The sequence below is a fragment of the Mauremys reevesii genome, linkage group 19 (assembly GCF_016161935.1).
Source record: "Mauremys reevesii isolate NIE-2019 linkage group 19, ASM1616193v1, whole genome shotgun sequence".
Lineage (NCBI taxonomy): Eukaryota > Metazoa > Chordata > Testudines > Geoemydidae > Mauremys > Mauremys reevesii.
The window spans coordinates 5,428,960-5,454,305 of NC_052641.1; the positions used below are offsets into that span (position 1 = coordinate 5,428,960).

At 53.9% G+C, this 25,346-nt stretch overlaps 1 protein-coding gene across 15 annotated transcripts in view; it reads left to right on the forward strand.

Moving 5' to 3' along the window:
- GRIN1 (glutamate ionotropic receptor NMDA type subunit 1) overlaps window positions 1-25,346 on the forward strand; it is a 75,191-nt gene that overhangs the window by 47,304 nt on the left and 2,541 nt on the right. For 2 of the 15 annotated variants that reach the window (XR_005589917.1, XR_005589912.1), the window contains 15 exons: window positions 373-517; window positions 611-694; window positions 1,719-1,854; window positions 2,776-2,903; window positions 3,124-3,288; window positions 4,988-5,106; window positions 5,951-6,063; window positions 8,042-8,190; window positions 9,247-9,404; window positions 12,854-13,015; window positions 16,736-16,845; window positions 18,302-18,447; window positions 20,640-20,705; window positions 21,134-21,244; window positions 22,578-22,798. Coding sequence is in view for 9 of the 15 variants with exons in the window: in XM_039506554.1 (XP_039362488.1) it covers window positions 373-517; window positions 611-694; window positions 1,719-1,854; window positions 2,776-2,903; window positions 3,124-3,288; window positions 4,988-5,106; window positions 5,951-6,063; window positions 8,042-8,190; window positions 9,247-9,404; window positions 12,854-13,015; window positions 16,736-16,845; window positions 18,302-18,447; window positions 20,640-20,705; window positions 21,134-21,244 (1,792 nt within the window). In the remaining 6 variants the exon portion in view is untranslated. Of the gene's footprint in view, window positions 1-372; window positions 518-610; window positions 695-1,718; window positions 1,855-2,775; window positions 2,904-3,123; window positions 3,289-4,987; window positions 5,107-5,950; window positions 6,064-8,041; window positions 8,191-9,246; window positions 9,405-12,853; window positions 13,016-16,735; window positions 16,846-18,301; window positions 18,448-19,960; window positions 20,003-20,639; window positions 20,706-21,133; window positions 21,245-22,577; window positions 22,799-25,346 lie in introns of those variants that run through there. The other 13 variants (XR_005589913.1, XR_005589915.1, XM_039506555.1 and 10 more) reach the window with 10 other exon arrangements.

Here is a 25,346-nt window from a genome sequence, read left to right on the forward strand (position 1 = left end):
CTTGATATTTATTCAGTGCCCAGTGTCCCATGCTAGCTCACATGGTCTGATTCGTTTCAATCTGTTGTGTCTGCTCCACTGCTCAGTTCATAGAGTAAAACTGCTGAGCTTAGGGCTCCATGAGGTTTGAAAACTCAGGGGTAGTTCCTGGGCTCATTGCAAGCTGCTGGGGCCTCTCTAGTCTAGGGAAAACAGATCCACAACTTTTATCTCATTGACTAAAGCAGGGTCCAATCCCCTAGCTACCACATCTCTTCCCCAGATAGCCAGGCTGCCCCTCACTGAGCTCTCCTCCGCCTGCTGCCCTGTGTTCTGGGAGGGGAGCGGATGAAGAAACTTGTACTGGGACCTAAACGGGGATCTTTTTTGCAGAGTGTTGATGTCGTGCAAGTACACTGAGGGCGTGACCGGGAGAGTGGAGTTCAATGAAGACGGGGACAGGAAATTCGCCAATTACAGCATCATGAACCTGCAGAACCGGAAACTGGTTCAAGTTGGGGTTTACAATGGCAGCCATGTACGTATGTTCCTCCAGGGAGATCCGCGGATGGAGGTGCAGAGCCTGCACCAGGCATCTGATGTCTCTCTCTCCTCTCGGTGACACTCGCAGGTCCTGCCCAATGACCGGAAGATCATCTGGCCGGGGGGAGAGACAGAGAAACCAGCGGGCTATCAGATGTCAACCAAATTGAAGGTACCAGCAAATGTCTCCGCTGGGTGAGATGGAGCCACTGGTAGCTCATCTCATGTACAGGGCTGCCGGGGGCGGGGGGGCGGGCAAGTGGGGCAATTTGCCCCAGGCCCTGCAGGGGCCCCCATGGGAATATAGTATTGCAACTTTTTTTATGGAAGGGGCCCCCAAAATTGCTTTGCCCCAGGCCCCCTGAATCCTCTGGGCGGCCCTGCTCATGGATCTCCTGGCCTTGGGGCAGGACGGGTCTCAGTCACACTAAAAAGCCTCTTTATGCTGAGCCAGCAGCGCCAAGGGGCTGTACCGTGGGAGTGCGTGAAGTTACACGAAAGCACGTCTGTGCGCTGACAAACTCCGCCCTGGCAGAGCAGCGCTCAGGGGCTTGTGAATGAGGGGCAGGCCCAGACTCATTCAGGGGTGCGTTGTCTGTTTGTAAATAGGGCCCTGGCCGGTTCCTAGCTCAAAGCTAAAGGGGCTTCGTTTTAGCTTGAGCTGGTGTGACCTACTGGACAGAGCACTGGCCTGGGATGCAGGAGACCTGGGTGCTCTTTCTGGTTCTGTCACTGGCCTGTTGTGTGACCCTGAATAAGTTACTTTGCCTCCTTCTATGCCTCAGTTTCCCATGTGTAAAACAGGGGTAATGCTATTAGCCTCATGTGTAAAGTGCTTTGAAATCCACGCGCTGGGAGAAGTGCTGCGGGAGAGCGGGGTGGGGGGAGGATTATTATTATTATCATTATGCATTTGAAGGAGCCTTCCCTCTGTGACCTCTGACCCCTTCAACACACACTTCCTGCCCTTGCTTTCAGAGCCCACCCAGCCTGCTCTCCTGGCTGAACCTTGCTTTAGGGAAGGTGATGGGCAATCCTTTATTGGTGATGGGCACCACGGGAGCTAGACTGAGTAGCCCAGACAGTTTGTGTTTTGCTGGGGCCTGGTGTGTGTCCCACACCCGCTTGGGGAATGAGAAGGCCCCTGGCACAGGCTCAGTCTCTGAGGCAAACGGGCATTTCTGCTTCCTCCACAGATTGTGACAATTCACCAAGAGCCCTTTGTGTACGTGAAAGCAACACAAGCCGATGGAACATGTAAGGAAGAAATTACCATCAATGGAGACCCCGTGAAAAAGGTCTTTTGCACTGGACCCAATGAGACCATCCCAGGTAACTGTTCTTCCAGTGAGTGAACACGCAGCAGCAACTCACATCAAAAAAGTGAGGGAGCCCAATCCTGCTCTGCGGCCAGCAGACCATTAAAGGGAGCAGCCCACTGGAAAATATCTGAGCCCTGGGCCGGCCAGAGAGCACCCCAGTCAGCTCCTCTCCATTGCCACGTGGGTGCTGGGAATCTCAGACGCCCCAGCGCAGAGAGATGCAGCCCCCCATGCAGGTCTCTCCTCTCTTCTCCTCCTTTCTTCCCTTCTCTCTGACTCTCCTCGTGCCTTTCTCTCCCTTACTCACCGTCTCCTTCCTTTGTTCTCTTTCTTTTTGTCTCTTCCCCCATCCCCTAGTAAAATCTCCCCTGGCAGTAAATTCCAGTGTGGGAAGATACTTTGCCTTCCTAAATTCCTTGAGTTGAACAGTGTGTTCTCCTTCATTTCCTACCCTGAATTGTTGAACAGTGTTGCTGTGGGCTGTTAAACATCCACTGCGTTCCACCCCAGTGGTGAATGCATTTCAGTGGCATTGGCAGGTCTCCTGTATAGCCAATAGGGTATTAACCTTGCTAATTCACTGCACACCTAAATCTCAAGTAAAACATGTCTGGGTGTTTCTCATTTCTGAGCACAGGGTTGCAGTGAGGTCTCATTGCTGTGACTTCTTCACGCTGGCAAAATACATGGCAGAACGTTTACTGGAGCACTTGGCACTAGTCCCACACTATTCCCCATGGCACAGGGCAGATGCTTTCTCTTTGCTGTGAGCAAACTTGTTCGTTAGCTCACTAATTCGCAGCCACGGGTCTCCCAGTCCTTCGCATGGGCTCACTAGGTTCTGCTGGCTCGGTTCTGCACTGATGTGCTGGATTCTCTGCAATCTTTGTGGTGCTGCATAACCGTCCCTCATCCCTGCTCCCCTCTGCAGGCCGCCCCACTGTGGCACTGTGCTGCTATGGCTTCTGCATCGACCTGCTGATCAGACTTGCAGGGGTGATGAATTTCACCTACGAAGTTCACCTGGTTGCTGATGGTAAATTTGGCACACAGGAGCGGGTGAGTTTGGACCTGTCCCTCTGCCCTGTGTTGACGCAGGAGAAGCGTCTATGGGCAGCTGTCGGCAGCAGCTGGGGTTCCTGGGAGGAGCCTGAGCCAAAGCCCCCCCCACCCCCTGCCCCGGTGGGAGAGGTTGAATGGGCTGACGCTGCCTGTGGAGGTGGTGGCACCTCGGGGCCAGCAGCAGAGCGGGGCTGACCCTGGCTGCCGGCTCTTGCAGGTCAATAACAGCAATAAGAAGGAGTGGAACGGGATGATGGGGGAGCTCCTGAGCGGCCAGGCAGACATGATCGTGGCGCCCCTCACCATCAACAACGAGCGTGCGCAGTACATTGAGTTCTCCAAGCCCTTCAAGTACCAGGGGCTCACCATCCTGGTGAAGAAGGTAAGGGCCGGTGCAGCTAGTGCCAGCAGACATGCCTCTCGGAGACAGGCCGAGACGGACGGTGGGGTCCCTCCCCGCACCCAGGCAGCCCCAGCTAATGAGTGACTCTGGACAAAACCTCCACCTCACCCCTTCTCTTCCTGCCCAGGCCTCTCATCCGTCCCTGCCCGAGGCTGCTTCCTCCCCATCCAAGCCCCCACGGCCTGCGTCCCAGGACCCTCCCCTGCTCCTGAGTCCATCCCACATTTACTGGGCGGGCTGCAACCACTGTACACCAACCCTGCATTTTATACGGGGTCCTTGGCCCCGTGGGTTTCAAGGCCCTTAGCTCCAGCTCCACGGGGCAGTGAGACCCCCTCCGGGAGCCTTGCGCTCAGTGCTGTTGGTCGGTCAGCGGCGGTGACTCCAGGGGTGGGACTGACTCTCCTCTGCTGTCCCCCTCCCAGTTTTAAGCACTACCCGGAGACCTTCCCCGCTGGTAGTTTTCATTACGGTCACTCTGGGCCCCATCGTTAGACCCCGGCCCCTCCCGGCACTCCCTGTATTTGCTGGCGTGTGAGGTGTGTGCTTTGGCTGTCTTGCTGGGCTTTACCGGTGAGTTATTAGCACCGGGGACAGCGCCCTGGGCACTGGGTGGGGTCACTTACTGCTAAGCAGTGAATGAACACAAGGGTTGGCAATACTAGCGCCACCACCGGCCTGTTCGGCCTCCTCCCTCCCGAGGGTTGCAGGCTTTCTAATTGCACAAAACCCAACACCCTTCCCTGAGGCCCCGCCCCCGCTCACTACGTTCCCCCTCCCTCACCCTCACTCATTTCACTGGCCTGGGACAGGGGGTTGGGGTGTGGGACGGGGTGAGGGCTCTGCTCTTGGGGTGCAGGCTCCGGAGTGGGGCCAGAAATTAGGGGTTATGGGTGCGGGAGGGGGATCCGGGCTGGGGGGTGGGGATGAGGGATTCGGAGTGCGGGAGGGGGCTGCGGGTTGAGGCAGGGGGTTGGGGTGCAGGAGGGGGTGAGGGCTCTGCTCTGGGGGTGCAGGCTCTGGGGTGGGGTCAGGGATGAGGGGCTTGGGGTGCAGGAGTGGTCACTGGGTTTGGGGGGGCTCAGGGCTGGGCCGGGGGTTGGGGCACGGGGTTCCCTTGGGCGGCTCCCGGTCAGCGGCGCAGCGCGGCTAAGGCAGGCTCCCTGCTTGTCCTGGGGCACCATGCTGCACCCCAGAAGCAGACAGCAGGTCCGTCTCCTAGGTGGGGGGTCAGGAGGCTCCACGCGTTGCTCTCGCCTGCCGGCACTGCCCCCCAGCTCCCATTGGCCCATTCCCTGCTCTCCAGTGATGGCACCAGGGCAAAGCAAAGTTTCCATCCACTTTGCACAAACACGATCTTTGAATCCTCTCTTTTAAGAAGGAAACTAAACCCTCGCAGGCTGGAGAATGGACATGGCCCCTGGACTCTCTCTGTTGGGTGGAGGCTAAACCTCCCTTGGAGGCTGAGTGAAAGTAAAGCGTCTCTGGAGCCTCCCCTTTAAAGCAGGGACTACAAGCCCTCACCTGCAGGAACAGGTCAAGCCTTGGGACCATCCAAAGCAGAGGACGGGGAGGGAGGCAGGGCTGGATGCAGGGGGCTGGCAGAGGGATTTGGTTCCCCAAACGACTCTTTCCGGCTAGGTGCCAATGCTCCTTCCCTCTCCTCCCTCTGTGCTAGGAAATCCCCCGCAGCACCCTCGACTCGTTCATGCAGCCTTTCCAGAGCACGCTGTGGCTGCTGGTGGGACTCTCAGTGCATGTGGTGGCCGTGATGTTATATCTCTTAGACCGGTTCAGGTAACTGACCTTTGGGTGAGGGTGAGGGTGGGAGTGGGGGTGGGGGCAGGGGGAAGGGAAGCACTTAGGCCAGGGTGGGGAGGGGACAGGGAGGAGACTCGTGTGAGAGCTCTAGCTGGGTTACTGACACACGCTCTACACGGGCTCCCCCGAGGCCTGTTGGCGAGCGCTAGCGCCGCTACCGCTGCAGTGTCAGCTCTGGGGAACGTCTTACCAAGGCTCCATGGACTGCACTGGCTCCTGAGTGGCTCTGGGTACCATGGATCTAGTGTGAATGGCTCCTGGACACGTGGGAGCCTGACTCTTGACCCAGTGACAGTCTAGAGGCCCAGCTACTAGCCCCTAGAGTTAAATCCAGGGGGTTCGGGCCAGGGCAGACTCGGTGGACTCTGGAATTTGCTTCCCTCATTTCCCCAAGAGGCTACGTGTCCAGCCCTTCATGCAGCATGACGCCCACCTCTCCAGGCAGCCCCGTACCTGTGGGCACCAAGATCTCATACAACTGATGTGGGAGCCGAGTCCATTCGTACCTTGCAAGTGGGCAATGGGCTGTGAGCCAAGAGACAGGTCCATGCTGAGCAGATGCCCCCGGCAGTGGGACACCAATGGACGGGAGTGGGAAGAGCTACCTGTGCAGGGGAGGCCTGGGAAGCAGGAGGTGGTTGTGTGACGCTGCAGGAGGAGGTTGTGGTCCATGCGACGCAGTCACGTGGGGCTGGAGATGCTGAAGGCAGCTTCAGGGCGTGGCCCCGGTGTGGGAGCGTTGGGAATGGGACGTGCCGGGCAGCACCGGGGGTGCCTGGGGTGGTGTGTGCAGCAAAGCAGTTGGCCCTGTGTTTTTCAGCCCCTTTGGCCGGTTCAAGGTTAACAGTGAGGAAGAGGAGGAAGACGCACTGACCCTCTCCTCGGCCATGTGGTTCTCCTGGGGAGTGCTGCTGAACTCTGGGATCGGAGAGGGTAAGATCTGCTCGAGTTCAATGCGAGTTATTCAGGGAACCTCAATGGGCTGCCGTATACGGGAGGGGAGACTAGATGGTCCCTTCTCGCTTTAAATACTGCGACCTGAGAAGGCATTAGCACACGTCCGGGCCCTCGGAGTAGCAGGCCCAGTTGCTTCATCTCCGATCTGAGGAAGACACCAGTCCAATGTGCTTCATATCCATCTTCCCCTCTTTCGGAGCGGCAGCACCAAGTCCTCCCTGGGTGTGTCTCCCTCTCTGCTCCTGGCCCCACTGCTGAGCCCCCCTCAGGTAGGGGCCCCCTGCTAGGTCCAGGCTGGGAGCTCTGTGACCTCCTTGAGTTAAGCCGTATCAATGGGCAGCCACCCCGGAGCAGCTGTAGCTGAGCTGATGAACTCTTCTGACCAGCAGCAGCTCTCACGAGCTCTTGGAGTCCCTCCGCAGGGCTCCCACAGGGACAGGAGGAGGCAGACGGCTCCCAGACCAGCCAGGTCCCTATTCACATGCTGCTGTCTGCTGCAATACACTGGCGCTGGGGGCTCGATACCCACCTGTGGGGAGCACTGGGGCTTTCAGAGGAGCTCTCTTGAGCTCAGACCTTTCCCAAGCAGGGCTAGTGCTCCCTGCATGCTGGCCAGCTGAGGAGAGAGGGAGCCAGGGAGGTGAGAGGTCCTGAGCAGCCCAGCCTGTGACGTGCACAGGAAAGCTGTGTATGTCCCAGGGGAGGGGCTGCACCGTTCCCTACAATGAACATGCTGGAGAAGGGCAGGGGAAGCTCTCACATGGGAGGCTAATAATCCTGGAAAGGCTCAGGGCTCCCATGTGCAGCGTGCACAGGGTCTCTGAATCTCACTGTCTGGCAGGACCCCAGCAGGCAGGTCACCCAGTAGGGTGAGATGTGTTACCTGCTTCAGTGGAAACTGCAGGTGGGATTAGATCGGCCCAGTGTCCTGGCCAAATGACAGCTTTGGTCATGGCGGATAGTCTGTCAATGGCTATTAGCCAAGATGGTCAGGGATTCAACCCCATGCTCTGCGTGTCCCTAAATCTCTGAGTGCAGCAATGGATGGCATGGGATGATTGCCTGTGCTGTTCACTCCCTCTGGGGCACCTGGCATTGGCCACTGTCGGACGGCAGGATACTGGGCTAGATGGACCTTTGGTCTGACCCAGTCTAGCCATTCTTATGTTCTTACCGTCATTGCATTCTGGCCTAACATGCCTGCTCCTAGTACAAAAACATGCCAGGGGATCATCAGTGACGGTGGGTGGTGAGGACATGGCACTTTCAGTTGTACCATGTGGGAGCACCAGCTCACTGCTGACTCAGAAGGATGAGTTCCCCTGCTGAAGACACATCACCTCTGCCTACATCACCTCTGCCTTAGTGCCTCCCACTCAAGCACTGGCCTGCCCACCCCCCCACCCCCCAGCCATGAACTCTCTCTGCTGTGTAAGCGGCTCCTGAGGAAGGACCTGCTGTCACACCAAGACAAACGGTTTCTCTTCCACGCGGGCTGGGACACGGTCCCACCATGTCTCACCATGTCACTGAGCATCAATTCTCCACTCTGGCAAGAGCTGAGCTGTCTGTTTGGAGGCACTGCTGACCAAGGACAATCATTTCCAGGGCAGAACTATTTGCCTCTCTGGCAGAGGGGAAGTGTGGGGCTTCTGTACTGGGAAGCAACACAGCAAACTGGGCCTGTGTTCTCCCTTTGCACCAGTGCCCTGACAGTCACAGAATGGGGCCTGGAGTCAGCCATGGGACTCCCACAATGCCCTGTGGCTGAGAGCCTCAGGAGACGAGATTGGACAGTGGTAGTTCAGACAAGACAAGGGGGATTGTTTTCCATCCCTGGGTATCAGATCCATGGTGTCCCGCCGGGTACCTGTCTGCCCTGGGTGGTCTCTCCTTGCTGACACACATGGAGCTGCATCTTTGCTCCTAACTCTTTCTCCTTTCCCCCACTCAGGTGCTCCCCGGAGTTTCTCTGCTCGTATCCTTGGCATGGTGTGGGCTGGCTTTGCTATGATCATTGTGGCTTCCTACACTGCCAACCTGGCTGCCTTCCTGGTGTTAGACAGACCTGAAGAGAGAATCACAGGCATTAACGACCCTAGGGTAATTAGCGTGTGTCTTTCTGGGAGGGTGTGTGTGTGTCGTGTGTCACTGAGGCAGGGTAAATGCGGAAACATACGACGGTCCAGTGTGCATCTGCTGTCCGGGAAGTGGGTCCTGCAGCTCGACCTCTGGCGCCAATAATCCTTGGAGCCCCCAACACCAGTGCTCAAGGTTCTACGCTGAGGTGTAGCAGCCAAGGCAGTGCTCCCCTTGTGTCCCTCCCCAGACCCAGCCTCGTTCTCCAGACACTGCTGGGAAGAGGCTGCTGGCTCCCCTCAGCTGAGCCATGGGACCTGCCCCTGCCCATCTGCTCTTCCTGCGGTTTTCTGTTGTGTGAGAGGGGGCAGGAGCCAACACCCAGGAGATGTGAGGGGTGAGGCCTGCAGGCTAGGGCAGGAGGGGTGAGAGGGAACTCCTGGCACAACCCCCGCCCCAGCACTGCGAAAACACGAGGGATAAGAATCAGTGATGGGGGAGGGGTTCCAAAGTTGTGAAGGGCCCATCGAGCCCCCCCAAGCTGTCAGCTCGTGTTCAGCACAAAGGCAGGAGAATAGAGCCCAGCATCGGTTCTGCCCCGGTTCTCTCAAATACTGGTGCAGGCGCTTACACGGCCGACCGGCCCAGCGAACCGGGAATCCTGGCCAGAAAGAGCACAAATCAAGGTGCTGTCATTGTCAGTGCTTAGGGAACGTGAGCTAATAGGAGACGGTTCATACTCACGCACTATACAAACCCAGCTGCGCCCCGTCTCCTGCTCTGGAGAGCTGACGGCTGAAATCAGACAAGCCAGGCACGTCACAGGCAGTGCCCACCGTGAGAGTTTGGGGGCCACTGCTGAGGAGGGCCAGGATTTTCAAAGGGAGTCAGGTGCCCGGCCCTGGTGCACCAGAGAAGGGAGCAGTTCGGACAGGCGAGTGAGGGCTGGCAGCTGGACATGCAGTGGTGAGGCGGGAGGGCGTGGAGGGAGGGAATGACCCCCGTCCCCCTGTGCACTGGGACTGCTGGCTCCAGCCGCTCCCCTGCCAGCCTCACAGCCGGCTCCGCCTTGCCTTGCAGCTGCGGAACCCCTCCGATAAGTTCATCTACGCCACGGTGAAGCAGAGCTCGGTGGACATTTACTTCCGGCGGCAGGTGGAGCTGAGCACCATGTACCGGCACATGGAGAAGCACAACTACGAGAGCGCTGCCGAAGCCATCCAGGCCGTCAGGGACAAGTGAGCGAGGGGCTGGGCCCTGCCTGGCTGCTGGGTTCTGTGCAGGGAACGCGCCCCCCCTCAGGCTTGCTGAGTGTGCGGGGCTGCGGCTGTCATTGTTGGTCAGGGCGTAGGGCCTGGCGCAGCGTGTGGGGCCAAGCCCAGCCTGTCCGTGCTGCAGCCCACGCGGGGATCTTCCTAGGAGACAATGGCCTGGATGGCTGTGGGCCGGGACCGGGCGACCTGGCACTAAGGGACAGCGTTTGAGGTGCTGTTCTGTGCCCAGGCAGGGATGCGGGGGGCAGATATCGGCACAAGGCTTCTCTGGGGCTGGCTGGGATTAAATCTACTAATTCTGAGGGGAATCAGGGCGGGGTGGGGCTGGTCCCTGTGCCAGAGGGCTACCAGTTATGAGCGAAGCAGGGCCATTCAGCTGTCCACAGGACTGTGCTGGTGCTATAGGGAGCAGAGGTTTGGGGGTATAATGCCAGGATGTGCTAGTGCTATAGGGGGCAGGGGTATGGGGGGTATAAGGCCAGGATGTGCTGGTGCTATAGGGGGCAGGGGTATGGGGGTGTAATGCTGGGATGTGCTGGTGCTATAGGGGCAGGGCTATGTGGGGTATAAGGCCGGGATGTGCTAGTGCTATAGGGGGCAGGAGTATGGGGGGTGTGATGCTGGGATGTGCTGGTGCTATGGGGGCAGGGGTATGGGGGGTGTAATGCCGGGATGTGCTGGTGCTATAGGGGGCAGGGGTATGGGGGGTATAAGGCCAGGATGTGCTGGTGCTATAGGGGGCAGGGGTATGGGGGGGATGATACCTGGGACAAGCACAGAAAGGCGTAAAGCTTCTCTGTGGTGCTCTGAGGAGGGGCGGGGGCGGGGGATACAGGCTGGAAGGGGCCTCTCCCTTCTACCCAGACAGCAGGGCGGGGACCTGCCTTTCCCCTGTGCACCATGAGATGGCGTCTCTACAAGGGGCTGAGTAACGTGAAGTGCTGTGTAAACCCCATTTTGCATCCATGGTGCAGCGCAGTACGGCTCTGGGTACGTCTACACTACGGGACTATTCCGAATTTGCATAAACCGGTTTTGTAAAACAGATTTTATAAAATCGAGTGTGCGTGGCCACACAACAAAACATTCGGTGGTGTGTTGAGATCCCAGTGCCTGATGGGGCAAAATAGCACAGCAAGCATGGACCCTGCTCAGCTCCATACCGCAATCGTGGGATTTTTAACACACTCGCGCACTCGTGCAGTATGCTGAAGACCTTAGACAGCTACCGGTCAGTCGGGAATCAATTGGAGTTGGAAAATCTAACTGGGGGCTGCTGTGATGCAAGTAGCCAAGCAGCAATCTAAGCTGCTGCCACGAAGGTTGTGACTCTGGGAAAACGGCCAGTGATAGTGGATGGACTGCTGCAAATGATTCCCTAACAGGGAACCCATATTTCACAAACATCCACGTGGGATGGCCAGGGAGGGTTTGATGTTTCCCAGACCAGAAAATAACAGTTGGGGATGTTGAAATGCCTGTCGCTTATCTGGGGGGGGACCAGCCTACCTTTGATGCCATGGCTGCTCAAGAAGCCACAGCACAGGCAGCCTGAGTCAGGATCAGGATCTCAATTGAGCAGTGAGCAAGTGCAGGTGGTTTCAGACCTCAGCCAAACCAATGTCCCCTATGTTATTGCTGCTGCTGTATTCTCCACAATCTCTCTGAGAGAGAGGAGACCTTTATGGCGGGGGGGGAGGGAGAGGGGAAATCAAATGACCTGGCGGCCAGACACAGCACCAGAGACACCAGGGAGATTAGAAGAGCAAGCCAGAAAGAAAAGAATCAGAGAAGCTTTTCAAATCAAAGAGCCAGGGTACAGTGTGTGTGTTGTGTGTGTTGATTGACACCCAATGGCTTACTTATGCAAATAAAGTCACTCATTTAAAAAAATTAATTTCTTTTTTTTTTTTAAAAAAAAGGAGAGAGAAGAGTGTGCTTTGGGGAGGAGGAAGGGAGGATGGGGATGGGCCATTAAAAAAAAAAAGATAGCAGGCATCCTTTCTGGGCTGGCTGGGCTGTCCACGGGGTGGAGTGGGCCTCCCACGCCTCCCTCTGGCGTCTGCCGTCTGGGTGAGGAGGCAGGGGGGGGAGAGGGTGGGGGGGGGGGGTGGGCGCGGGCTGCTCTGTGATCCTGCTGCCGTTCTGAAGCTCCACAAGCTGAAGCAGCATGAGCATGTTTGCAGCAGCCCAGCAGCAGCAGAGCATCATCCCACCACCGCTGATCCGCTGCTGATTTTCCTGCCGCCTGATTTGCTGCCCTCTCTCCCTCCTCTCATCTCCTGTCTCCCTGTCCTCCTCCCTCTCACGTTCCTCTTCCTTTCACCTGTAATTTGAAACCACGCATTTTCATCATCAGATTCATTCTTAACTTCTGTAATAATATCATAATATCTCGAGATCATCTTTCGCTTTCTCTTTTTGTCTCCGCCCCTGGGATGGGATGGGCGGGGGAAAAAAAGGGAAAAAAGAAAAGGGATAAATATTTAGAATATTGAGAGATATACATTTTAACAGAACTTATACTATACTCTTTCACAGTATTCACCTTACATATACATGATGATATTTACCTACATAATTTTCATTTTAATAGTGACTGCTTGCATCTCTGGGGTACAGATCTCTCTCATCTCTGCACAGACAGATCAGGAGGCAGTTGCTTAAATTCCTTTTTTAACCAGGTTATCCTGAACGATATCACACTGCTGGAGGATAACAGAACAAGATAAAGAGCGGATGCTTCTGAATGCCAGCAGTCCCCGGACCCATACGCTGCGATGCTTTGCCACGCAATGACCTGATTACTTGCTGCTATGGCATGGTGGGGTAAAGCTGTCTACCACGGTGGGCAGAACAAGGATGCCTTGCCCAACCTTGCCATCCCAAGTCCTCAGGGCAAATCAATCATTAAAAAGGCAAAGCTCCTGGCTGCTGGGGTCACGGAGTGCTGTGTGCTTCTCTGAGGTCTTCTTCCTCTTCTTCCTCTTCATCTTGACCTTCCATTTGCTTCTTTGGTTTTCTGTAGGCTTTCTGGGCTTCTGAAACTGCTTCTGCCCTTCAAAGCGGGGCTGCTGCGTGGATCAGAATGGGTGCTGCTCCTTCCCTTTAAGAGACTATATTGGCCTTGCCTGATGGGTAAAAACTGTATTAAGATTATGTTAAAAAAAAAAAGTGACCGGTACAGAGTTTAAGCACAGACGTTTCTGGTTATCAGGGAATAACATACAGATTATCGAGGGTGCAACGTTTGGTGTAAGATCGGGTGGCATAAGGAACACATAAGCAATACATAATCATTATAGCTGACAACAGTTACCACCCTCTGCAGATCATGCAGCTGTAGTAATTTAAGACAAGCCAATCCATGCTGTCACACTGACTTGGCTTCTCCTTTCTCCGTGCTGCGTTAGCAAGCTCCACGCCTTCATCTGGGACTCGGCAGTGCTGGAGTTTGAAGCCTCCCAGAAGTGTGACCTGGTGACAACGGGGGAGCTTTTCTTCCGCTCTGGCTTTGGGATTGGGATGCGCAAAGACAGCCCCTGGAAGCAGAACGTCTCCCTGGCCATCCTCAAGTCTGTACACGCTCTCCAGGAGCACTCTGAGCTCTCCGAACATTGCATGTGCTAGGACGTGATCAGCTGTGTGTGTGCAGGGGCTAGAGTAGGACTCAGGATACCTCTGCTGAGCTGTTGCTCTGCACCTGCCTAATGATCCCCGACCAGCAGGACTGCGGACCTAGCCCAAGCGGCGCTAGAGATCCCAGCTATGGAATCAGGGCCACTTTGAGCCTGATTCCACATGATAAGCCACATCTGTTCCCTGGGCAACTTGGAGGTGAAAGTTCCCATCCGGCTGAGACTGGGTTTCCAGGGTCTCAGCTCCAAGGGGAAGTTTATCACCATACTTGGGGAGGAAAATGCTAAGATTTTTTTTCATGAACGCTAAGATTATTTTTAAAGAAAAGACAAGAGTTCTCAGAATTATCCCTTTATAAGGTGGGGAGGGATCGGCTCCTTTTTTCCAGCTCTTGGACAATGGAAGGCTTTGGGGCGCTCTGTCTCCATGTCCATCGTCTCTCTGACCCACATGGGCTCAGTATATAACTAGGAAGGTTTTTTTCCTAGTTGCCAGCACCATGAACTCCCCGTAGGCTCTGAGAGCCCAGCTCGGCTCTGTCTCCCATATGCAGCAGCACCAGTATCCATAACCCAGCTGTTAGAAGTGTTGATAAGGAGCAGTGCAGCTGTGTGCCTATAAAATTCCTCCATCAGTTCAGAGTTAGTGGTTTGAAATATGAGCCAGATATCACCCAGCTCAACTCTCACATCCTGGATGAGTTTGTGGCTGCAGTAGTTAGAAAGCCCAGGAACATAGGCATGGTCCATGTACATCAGACCTGAGGTCCATCTAGCCCGGCGTCCTGTCTCTGACAGTTGCCAGTGCCAGATGCGTCAGAGGAAGGTGCAAGAAACTCTGCAGTAGGCAGATGTGGATAACCTGCCCTCAGGGAAATTTTCCTCCTAGTCCCCAATAGTTAGAGGCTGGCTTTTGCTCTGAAGCAGGTGAGTTCATAGCCCTGCAAGGGCCATTGTTTATTCTTTGAATATTTACTCTTATCATTCTGGGTATTCTTATTGGCCATAGAAATGTCCAGTCCCTTGTTCAGTCTTGCTAAACACTCGGTATTAACAATATCCTGTGGCAACCAGCTCCGCAGGCTAATTGTGCTTTGTGCAAAAAGGACTTCCTTGCATATGGGGTATTGCCATGGAGCAAACACTGGCTAAGAAACAGGAAAACAAGGGTAGGAATCAATAGTTTTCATTCATTAGTAGAAGGTTAACAGCAGGGAGCCACACAGATTCTGGTTTAGGCCCAGAGTGGTTTAATACATTTATCAATGGGTGTGGGAAAGGGAGCGAGCAGGGAGGTGACAAAACTGACAGGTGAGACAAAATTTACTAGGAAATTTAGACTTGAAATTAGCCGAAAGTTTCTAACCATTAGAGGAGTGAAGTTCTGGAACAGCCTTCCAAGGGGAGTAGTGGAGGCAAAAGACATATCTGGCTTCAAGAGTAAGCTTGATAAGTTTATGGAGAGGATGGTATGATGGGATAGCCTAATTTTGGCAATTAATTTGGCAATTGATCTTTGATTATCAGCAGGTAAGTATGCCCAATGGTCTGTGGTGGGATGTTAGATGGGATGGGATCTGAGTTACTACAGAGAATTCTTTCCTGGGTGCTGGCTGGTGAGTCTTGCCCACATGCTCAGGGTTTAGATGGTCGCCATATTTGGGGTCGGGAAGGAATTTTCCTCCAGGGCAGATTGGCAGAGGCCCTAGAGGTTTTTCACCTTCCTCTGCAGCATGGGGCACGGGTCACTTGCTGGAGGATTCTCTGCAGCTTGAGGTCTTCAAACCACAATTTGAGGACTTCAATAACTCAGACATAGGTTAGGGGTTTGTTACAGGAGTGGATGGATGGGTGAGATTCTGTGGCCTGCGTTGTGCAGGAGGTCAGACTAGATGATCATAATGGTCCCTTCTGACCTTAAAGTCTATGAGTCTAAAATTATTTAGGTTAGTCAAGACCAGAGAAGATGGTGAGGACTTCAGAGGGACCAGCCAAAAGCAAGGGATGGGCAGCATGATGGCAGATGAAACTCTGTGTTGACAAATGCAAAGTAATGCACCTTGGAGAGAATTAACTGGATCAACTCAGGATAGGGCGTGGCCATCAGCATAGACAGCTCAACGGAGACCTTTGCTCAGTGGGCAGCCGTGGTCGAGAAAGCCAACAAGCTGTTAGGATACCTAGGGAAGGAGAGGGAGAAAAATGCAGACAATCCTGCCAGGCCTTCATCTAAATCAGTGGTGTGGCCTCATCGCTACCCTGTGTGCAGTGCTGGGCACCCCACCTCCAAACTGATACTGCAGAATTAGAGAGAATTCAGCGACGGGCAGAGAGAATGATGAGCTCCCATCTGCAGAGAAATTGGGATGGCCCTTGGCTTGGGATGTGACGGGAGAGGGGACTTGCCCCAGGGCACACAGCAGGCATCAGTTGGGAACTGAACTCCCATCCCTCAACGCTAGCCAGTGTGCCAGTCTTTGGACCACACTCGCTGCCTTCACCCAGGCTCTCTTCAGCACCCTCCTCAGGCCCTTCTGCCTGTTGGAAGGTGGGTCTCATCTGGTGGGGGTGTCCCTCCTGTCCATCCAGCACAGAGCTGGCTGCCTCAATGGGAGGAGCAGGAAACTCAGTGCTGAGATGGGCCAGCTCCACGATGCCCCCATATGCTGGCCTCTCTGCTCCTCCAGCTCAGCAGCTCTGGCCTCGGGATGCTGCCCTGGAGCACTGAGCCCCATGAGCTGCTGGTTCCGGGTGCAGACGCATGACACGTGGCCCCAGGGCAAGTAGTCACCCGCCCCCTGCACTGTTCAGCTCACTGTCAAACCTCCCGCTGGTCTCCAGTCCCCTATCTCCATAGTTACACGGGACTGGCTCTGACTGGGGACCAGGCGATGTTAGGGAGCTGAAGATACAGCTGGATTTTAATTATTATAATCTCCTAGCGGCTAGTCGACCCACTCTGTCCAGACTCCCCTGGTTCCCCCTCAGCTGCCGCTCGCTGCCCAGCCTGGGCCTCTCTGTGCTCGGGAAATGGAGCTTTTCTCTCATGAACTGAGCCCCTTGGTTCTGGGGTGCGAGAGCCGATGGACATGGAGCCTGTTTCTGAGCTGCACGTTGAGGGGTTTGCTTTACTTGTGCATTACCTGACAGGTGGATTTAATCTCCCAGCAGCCCCCGAACTCTGCCTGTGGAGACCCACCTTCCAGGATTGCGTAATGATGGGCCGTGGCACTAACTGTGCCCCAGACGCTTCACAAATGCACGTTTGCACACCCAGTAACAGCCACACACACTACACGTGCACAGGTTCACTGTAGGCAGGACTATGTGTGCACATAAATAGAATACACATGCATGCTGTGCAGTGCACACACAGTGCTCTGCCTGGAGCCAGCATGTGCTCCTCCGCCCATTTGCACACACGTCACCCCCCTTCTAGCACAGCCTGCCAAGAGCAAACGCAGAGCAGCTCCTTCTAGCCTCTAGCATAAGGGGCAGTGAAGCTAAAGTGCAGAGAGTGAGGGTGATGTGGGCAGGTGTGAATGAGACGGGCTGGTGTTTCTGAGTTCCCCTGCTCCCATAGTGTCAGTGCGAGCGCCCACTGAGCCGGGCGGTGGTCTCCAGTGAACGCTCTGTATTGTCTCCTTGTGCTTTCAGATCCCATGAGAACGGCTTCATGGAGGATTTGGACAAGACTTGGGTGAGGTATCAGGAGTGTGATTCCCGTAGCAATGCCCCAGCAACACTCACCTTTGAAAATATGGCAGGTTTGTTCTGCAAACCTCTTTCTTCCTGTTGGCTCACTAACCTGCTTTCCTTCACTCTAACCCTCCCAGCTCTCCTGAGGTCTAAACTCCACTTCTGGGGCTGCGCGTCCCTGTGGTCTGGGAGTTTGCTGTGTTGAGCAATGTCCTGTTCCCACTGGGGGATCAGAAATGGCTCTGAAGGCCCCTGCACCCGGAATCTTCCCCTTTGAGGCCCCATTAGCCTGTGATTTTAAATGTCACCCTCTCTGAGCACGACTCACCTCCCACTCCTCCAGCCAAGCCACAGTGAAATCACAGTCAGTCCCCAAGGCAGAGCCCAGCATCCCAGCCAGAGCCTCAAGGGAACCAGGGCAGGAGAAAACTAGCTGAGCATCATGAGCCAAGAATGTAAGGAAGGCAGCATGCCTAGTGGCTAGAGCAGGAGGCTGGGGTGCAGGGCCCCAGACTCACTGTGTGACTTTGGACAAGTTGCTTCCCCTCAGTTTCTCCCTCTGGAAAATGGGGAGAATGATACCTACCGGGGGTGGGCGGCCGTAATTGGTAAGGAAGAATTTCTTCAATTAGTTTTGCCATGTTTCCTGTTTGCAAATTGTCTGCAACCAGATGGCAGTTTTCTCGGACATCCTCACCCTACAGGGAATCACCCAGGAAGTCCCAACAGTAATGCTGCATCAGTGGCTCCTTCCCCAGTGCTGTTTGGGGGTGTTTGGGGTCCAAGCTGTGCTGCCTGTATGCATCACTGGTCAGTGTTCCCAGAGCAAGTGTGAGGACTGCCCAGAGAGAGAGGGACCAGGCTCCTCCATCTCCTCCCTCCCTTCTCCTGCCCCCACTTGAGACTCAGTATGGCCACACCTCCACTGTCCCATCCCTCTACAATTGATTTCCCCTGCTCCCGGCCCATAGTTTTGGCCACCAAAGTGGTCACCACAGTCAAGGGGCACCATGTGCAACCTCACTACACACACACACATACACCCTCGAGTGGACACAGAGTCACCTGATATGTGTCAGGCTCCCAGTGTATCCCTGTGGACTCTCCGGGGTGGCTGGTGTCTCTGTCAGTTGTTTGTACAGCCCTTGTCCCTGATTGCAGCCTCTGGGTGCTACAAGGATACAACCAATAATAATAATCCAAACTCAGAATTAGCTTTTCATTAATATTCTGCCGTGTTCCCTTCAAATTCCCTCTTTCCATGAACATCCCTGCTGGTAAAGTCCCTGCGAGGATATTCCCAGGAAGTGAGCGAAAAAAGGGTGTAAATGCAAATGAATCCTCATGGAAAGGCTCTGCAGTATTCGCCTTCTGCTGTGCTCCACCCTTGGGCATGTCTGGGGGCAGAATCCCTGGCTGCAGGAAGCTACTGCCGTGCAAAGGGTTGTTGTAATTCTACAAGGGAAATGAAGTATCGTGATGCTGTTTCCATTGTCCTCTGTGTAACTTTCCTGCTTATTTCAGGTGTATTTATGCTGGTGGCTGGAGGTATTGTTGCCGGGATATTTTTAATATTCATAGAAATAGCTTACAAAAGGCATAAGGATGCGCGGAGGAAGCAGATGCAGCTGGCGTTTGCGGCCGTTAATGTGTGGCGGAAAAACCTGCAGGTAGGACAAACCGTTTTTAGAGCAAATCTCCAACAGGTGCGTTTTCCATTACTTCACCAAATCAGTGACTACAGAGCTATGGGATAGCCCAGGGGCCCCACCGCCCCTTCCCCTGGGTCCCTACTAACTATGGGGGTGACTGTGCTGCTAGCGACCAAGGCCTGGATTCCCTGCCTTCTCAATGGGAATTCCCCTTGGCACTAACACACTGTCTGATGCAATCTCTCCCAGGAGGTGAGTGGTGCACAAATCTAACCAGGACACCTGGCAAAAAATCGCTTCATTCTCAACTGTGCTCCCAGGGGTGGTCTGGCACATTGCTCGGCTGGAGACTACGTGCAAGAGCCGGGTCTCATTCTATTTGAGCAAACAGTGCCAGCACAGCTCCTTTAAAACGCCATTGCATTGACGGACCAGCATCTGCCTGCGCTTGACAGCAGATGATCACAGCATTAAGCTGCTGTCGATGAGCGCCCTGTTCTGCTGCTGTCTGTGGGGGGAAAGGCTCGCGTGACCATTAATGAAACACAGCCAAAGCAACCCCCCGTGTAAGTGCAGTTGCAACCTTCATAACTGGGACTGATTCCAAAAAGAGGTGGTGTGTGCTCTTGTCAATTGGATTCCACAGATTTGGAGACATGGGCATCTCTTGATGCCCACGATTCATGCTGGGGGCTAATCATGCCTGTTTCTGTTAGAGCACAGATTCCCCAGGGCTCATTCCAAAGGGCCATTGCTTGCTATGGATTCTCTTGTCTACAAAGGGGTCGTTTCTCCTTGCCCCTCAAGTGAGGCAGGATCTGGAGGGAATCTGGTGTGCCTGACACCTTATCATAGCAACATAAGTGAGCCCGGTCCAGCTGGCCTGGCTAAACTTTCTCTCTTTCCCAGCTGCTATGGGATTAACCCTTGCTATGTCCCTGGCCCCAGTTTAGGACATCTGGAGTTTCTCTCTGAACTGTCCGGGCTGTTTCTCGTGTTTGGGGAAGCAACCCAGCATTCAAAGAGGAACGGATCCTTTATCCGAAATCACTATCCAAAGAAAGTGTGAATGAAAGAGAGAGAAACAGTGATTGGGAACCTTCAAAGCCGTGTTGCTGTAAACAAGTGAAATGAAATGGCCATGTGATAGCAGCATTGACTATGACATGGGAGAGGGCTGCTCAGGTGTAAATGACCTCCCTGAAAGCAGCAAAGGGGAAAGACTGAGGACTGGCTGCTCTTTACTTTATTAGACTAACAGAGCTCTTTGGGCTCAGTTCACTAATACTGTATTGCAAAAGCCATTTCTGGTTTCCTTTGCTTCCAAAAAGCAGCAGCACTGAAGTGGTTAAGTCTGCTGGGACAGAGCACTAGAGTCACACTGCCATTTTTCACTTGCCAACCTTCTAGAAAATACTGCACTGGGTCACTGGGCAGAATCTGTGGGACTGTGAGCTACGCATGTCACCCTGTGGGTATAAACAGAGTCTCATGATAAAGATCAGTTTGACAATGTAAGACTTTTCCACAGGAGGAAACGTCAGACCACTAGTATCTGGTACATTACTAGAAGGTAGGCAAGTGGAAAGATTTATTTGTTAAACCAAACAAACAAAAATAATGGGTTTTGGGATCACAGTTTTGCCATGGCTATTTCCTGAGATGCCATGGAAGAAAAAGACATTTCATTCCATCCATCTTGCTTTCTTTTCCGTTTGTGCATGTCCGCAAAAGAGAGTACTGAAAAGGAGGAGGAAATGTATCCCCCGAGCATGCACTACGCACCAGCGGGATACATTTTGGTTACCCCCGGGCGGTGATAGAGCCAGACCTGGTTACTCCTTCCCCATCCAAAAAGGTCACGCTCATTGGCACTAAAGCAACCGGGGAGGAATTGTTCTGCCGTCGTGGTATCTGGCTGGTCCCCACCACTAACAACGCCCTGTGCCCCCGGCGGCTGGTGCTCCCAGCCTGTGTTAACCAGGTCCGACTGTCTAACACCCATGGCTACATTTTTGAGTTCTGTTTCTCTTTGAGTTCATTCCAACCCCTGATGATGTCATAGCGCTAACGCTTCGCTTCTTTCCTTTCTTTTCCTTTTTTTTTCCCTTTTCCTTTGGAAAACGTTCAGCTTTGCTCAAATGCATCATTTAAATTTTTGAATACATTTTTTACAGAATATTCATACAATGACTTCTCTTTCAATGCAGTCCTCTCTCTCTCTTGTGGCGCTAGGATTCAGCTTCAGAAAAGGCCCAGAGCATTTTTTTTTAGTGGTAGGTGCAGCATCTCACCTCTCGGTCTAGCTAGACTAGTTCTGGAAGCAAGGGGCAGGAGTCATGCAGACATGTCTGTTAGGAACCAAAGGTCATTTAGCCACCGAATTTTAACTGGCTCCCCCGGGAATTGAGGCCAGCCATACAGACCTTTAAATGGACACAGAAAAGAACAGGGCTACTCCCCCAAAGGGGTTTGCATTTCTCCAGATCCTAGGCCAGTCCAGCTAGTCATAGCCCCCTTGTAATTCCTTATTCAAGTTAGGGCCATGATGGCCCCTCGTGGAGGAGTTGGGAGTGACACCAGCAGAACATCTCCAGTAGCCGTCTTACCTAAATGAAGGACATAACATGGGGCAGTATTCAACTAGATTTAGAGATTCAAACAACACACTAGAGATCTAATCACTTATACATATTCATTTTAGGATAGAAAAAGTGGTAGAGCAGAACCTGACCCTAAAAAGAAAGCCACTTTTAGGTCCATCACCTCCACCCTGGCCTCCAGCTTCAAGAGACGTAGGTCCTCCAAAGATACGGTAAGAGGAAGAAGAACAATTCTGCCCTCTCTCTTTCTCTCTCTCTCTCTTTTCTGCCATCCCATCGACTACCACACACCCATCCCGAAGCTGCCAGTGTACATGCATAGCCTCATGTTCGTCAACAGTCAGTCAGTGAGTCAGTCTTCCCGTGTACCTGAAAGGGTTCGGGGACTCCTGGAGAGCAGGCAGGAGCTGGTCTGTAGTCCTGTGATGAGTTTGGAGATGCTACCGAGTTTTTTGTTTTGTTTTTGACTGGTTGAGTTTTGAGTTTACTCACCGTACTGGTGCTTACCGTTGGAAAACAATGACTATTTTTTTCCTGTTCCTGAGTGTTCCTGTAACTGTTTGTCATTGTATGCCTGAAATGATCACCCCGGTTTAATTTAGGCACTGTCTCACCTCACCGAGAGCCATGCGTGTCACATTCTCTACATGTGGTTTTTGTTTGTGACTGAGAGCACTCAGGACTTACTGCTAAGTGCACAAGTAACAGCTGTCTCTGGTTATGAGCAGCGTCAATTCAGCTCTAGAAGAGAGACACCGATGGTTGAGAGAGGAGTTTTTAAACACCCAACCTGATTCAAATAGTGTATTTCGCTGCTTGAGTACAACTGCTTGCTGCCTCTAAAGCCCAGTAATGTCAAATGGAAATACTGTGTCCTCTCCAGTTAGCAGTTCAGACACAACTCAATCAGGTTGGGCTGTTGAACTAAAAGCCAATGCCCCATCGGTGCCCTTTGCATGGTGCCTCTTGTTGTATGCCACTCTCTGCAGTTTGGCTAATCTGTTGTAGCAGTTGGATATGGGAGATCCATTTTGGGCCAGGCATCACAGTTAACAGGCTGCTGAAACCACCTCCGACCTGCCCTGATCTGCAGATTTCTGCCCATTGCAGATTTGCTCAGGGCAGGTTCACATGGAGGCTGTTAGACATGATGCATGGCTGGGAACGGAGCGCCATTAATGAAACTGGGGTGGCAAAACGCAGCCCACCATGCTCTGCAATTCACTTAACCTTTAACACAGAGGTGCAGCCCACAGAGACTAGAGGGACCTTCAGGAACTAGCATGTGATGGTCCATCTTGTTCCCAATGCATGATGGGACATGTAGTCTCTCTGGGCCATGGCTCTGTATGCAAAATGGGGGTGACTCCATTTTATGCTAAAGTAGAGGCTTGCTCCCAAGTGATGTAGCGCACGGTTTGGATCAGTAGCGAGCTGCTGACCAGCCAAGCCCTCAGCTGGGCCGGGTTGGGCTGCCCCTTCCCTAGAAGCCACTGCTGCTGCCATCTCACCGAACGGGATCCTTTACCTTGGCTGTCATCTCAGGATATGCAGCACATGCCAGCTGGTTCAGAGAACGCAGGGGAAGCCCCCCGGCACCTTGAGGAAGGGATCAGAGACAGCAGACTGGAAGGAACCACAGCGCTAGTGTTACCCGTGCTGCACTCTCCAGGCGGAGAAGCTCTCAGCCTGCACTAATGACCCCCCCATCACATCACATCACATCCCCGAAACCCAGTACCGCTGAGCAGGCAGGAGGGTGTGAGGTGAGATTGCCTGCTGGGGGCCCCATGATGTCACTCCCGCTAAATGTCTCTCCACCTGGAAGCACGGAGCACGGAGGGGGGAGCAGAGGGTGAGGAAGGAGGAGGGGGGAGGCTCTGGGGAGCTGGGCTGGGCTACAGAGCTGAAAGGTTCCTTCGTGGGTTTTGCGTGTGGCATTGGTGACTAATGCCAACCCCTGACACCAAGGAAACCAAGGAGGAAATGAGGCCCCTTGTTCCAAAGTTAACCACTAACCCAGAGCGGGGCTGGAGTGCCCTGGGCAGGGGAGAGGGGTAAGTCTGGCCTGGAATAGCAAACTGGAGAGCGGGGGGCCGGGAGCTGGGTCAGAGGCAGGCCAGCTGGGGTAAGTGCTCCGCTGTGGGGAGAGAGGGGCTCCTTGTGCATGTCAGGGCTGCCTGGGGCCTGGACTATTTGACACCCCCACACACAGGTGGGTGCTGCGCACGTGACAGCACCTCCAGGCGCCCAGACCCCCGGGGCTCCCGCCTCAGGGAAGGAAAGGCGTGACACCGTAATGAGGCTGGGGGCCGTACCCCTCCCCAGTTACTCTCTATAGCAGCGCCCTATTCCCACCACCCTTCACTGCTCTCCAGTACGTCCAGAATGATGCCTCCAGCGGGTGCCCAGCCCAGCAGCAGGGCACCGGCACCCCCTGGAGCAGCAGCGTGAAGGGTCTCACCCTCCAGCCAGCCTTTCACACTCCTGGCCAGGTCACTGGCCTCACGCCCCACCGAGCACAGCCTGTGGCCCTCGCACAAGCTGGCACGGGAAGGTGCACCCCAACGCCGGCCTAGTTCACAGGGATCTTCTTGTGCCCCGTTAACCGCAGGAGACAGGAGCGGCCAAGACTCCCTGCCGCTGGTTGTGTGGGGGTGGGCGGAGGCTCTGCCAGCTCGAGATTATGCGGTGGCTCTGCCTAGGGCAGCAGCTGCCATGACTGAGAGCTGGGCACTTCTCCCGCCTAGGCCCAGTCTGTCCCGCTGCCGTGTTCCCTGGAACCAGAAGTGAGGATAGTTTCCACACAGCCCTTGGCCCGGGATCCCAGATTAGATTAAACTGGGTTGTAAAGACGTTCGCTTGTTGGCTGTTTTTTGTCACTACAAGGCAGACGTCAGGTTGTTTGGGCACCTCAGCTCCATTTCATTCCTTAACATGTTTGAGTTTCTTCTACGGTCAGCTGGAGCGCTGATGTTCTTGGCGTTATAGTGCTTGGTTTGGGGATAATTACAGCAGCGTTACCCTAAATTACTGATACGAGCTCCCAACATGAACTCCAGCTGAACACAGTTTTTATCCGGACATTTCCTTGGTTTTAAAATTGTTTAAAATCTCGTCTGTGAACGCTAACCAAGAAACCACACAACCGTTGCCATGATTGACAGAGACATTGTTTCAATCTGAAATCATTGTCTTGTCTTGTGACATTTATGGCCAAATTCACCAGTACACTGGCTGCTTTATGCCAGTCTGGCCCTGGCCAGTTACAATGGGCTTACAGCTGCTTTGTGTTGGCAGTGCAATGCAAATCAGCCAGCGCATGCCTTGCCGTTCCCTCCCCTTCCTGCCCTGCACATTCCCCTGGGCGGGCTCCCCCAAATGCCTTCTGAACCCCAGACGTTCCTTGCATGCGTGTGGGCACACGTGCACACTCACATCCATACATGTACACACGTGCACTAGTGCCAACGCTTTGGAGCAACACAATTTTAAGTGCTGCTGGAGCCAGTCTCAGCCAATGAGTGGAGAAGCTCCAGCCCTCACATCATTTTCAGCTCTTCCCCAGGGGAAAAGCCCCTCTGACTGTCTGGATGCCGTCACCACTTGTCCACCTCCTGGAGAAGAGCAGCTAGTGAGAGCTGCTGCAGGTGATGGGCCGCGCTCACCTCCAGGAGCCAGAGGGGTTTGGAGGTTAAGGAGGGAGGGGTGCAGACAGTGCCTCTTTCAAAATGGCGTCATCTCTTACTCTCAATGGGTTTAAAGCCCCTCACGAAGATGGCCAGCGCCTCCCATATTTCTTCAGTGGAAACAAAGCCAAATTGCTTGCAGAGAAGTACAGTCAGAAGGCAGCGAAGAGCCCTGTGAAATACCAATGAATGGAATTGGGCGACATCTTTGCTAAGGGCAGCCTAATTCCCATTGAGAGTGATAGGAAACGGCAGCCATCTTGAGAGAACAGTCGTGCTGAGTTTCTGTGAAGGGGGCCGTTACTCTTCAGCCTCTGTTAGAGGAGAAACTTTCATTTACAAAAAATAATGGGGACTAGTCCTTAAAAGTGCTTCTAAAAACTACCCATTGCACCAGATATACCTCGGCTTCACCTCTCGGCTGGGGCTCGTGTGACTAGACAATGGTTGTGGGTTTGGGACAACTGAAGGCCCTTTCTTCAAGGCCCAATTTTAACATTAATTTTAGCTCATAAACTTATTACTGGAATTACTTGGCATGTCCAGAACATTCATTTAGTATTCAAAGAACAATTGCTGGAATCTTTCACACAATAGTGTATGTTTCCAATAGAACCAAGAGACG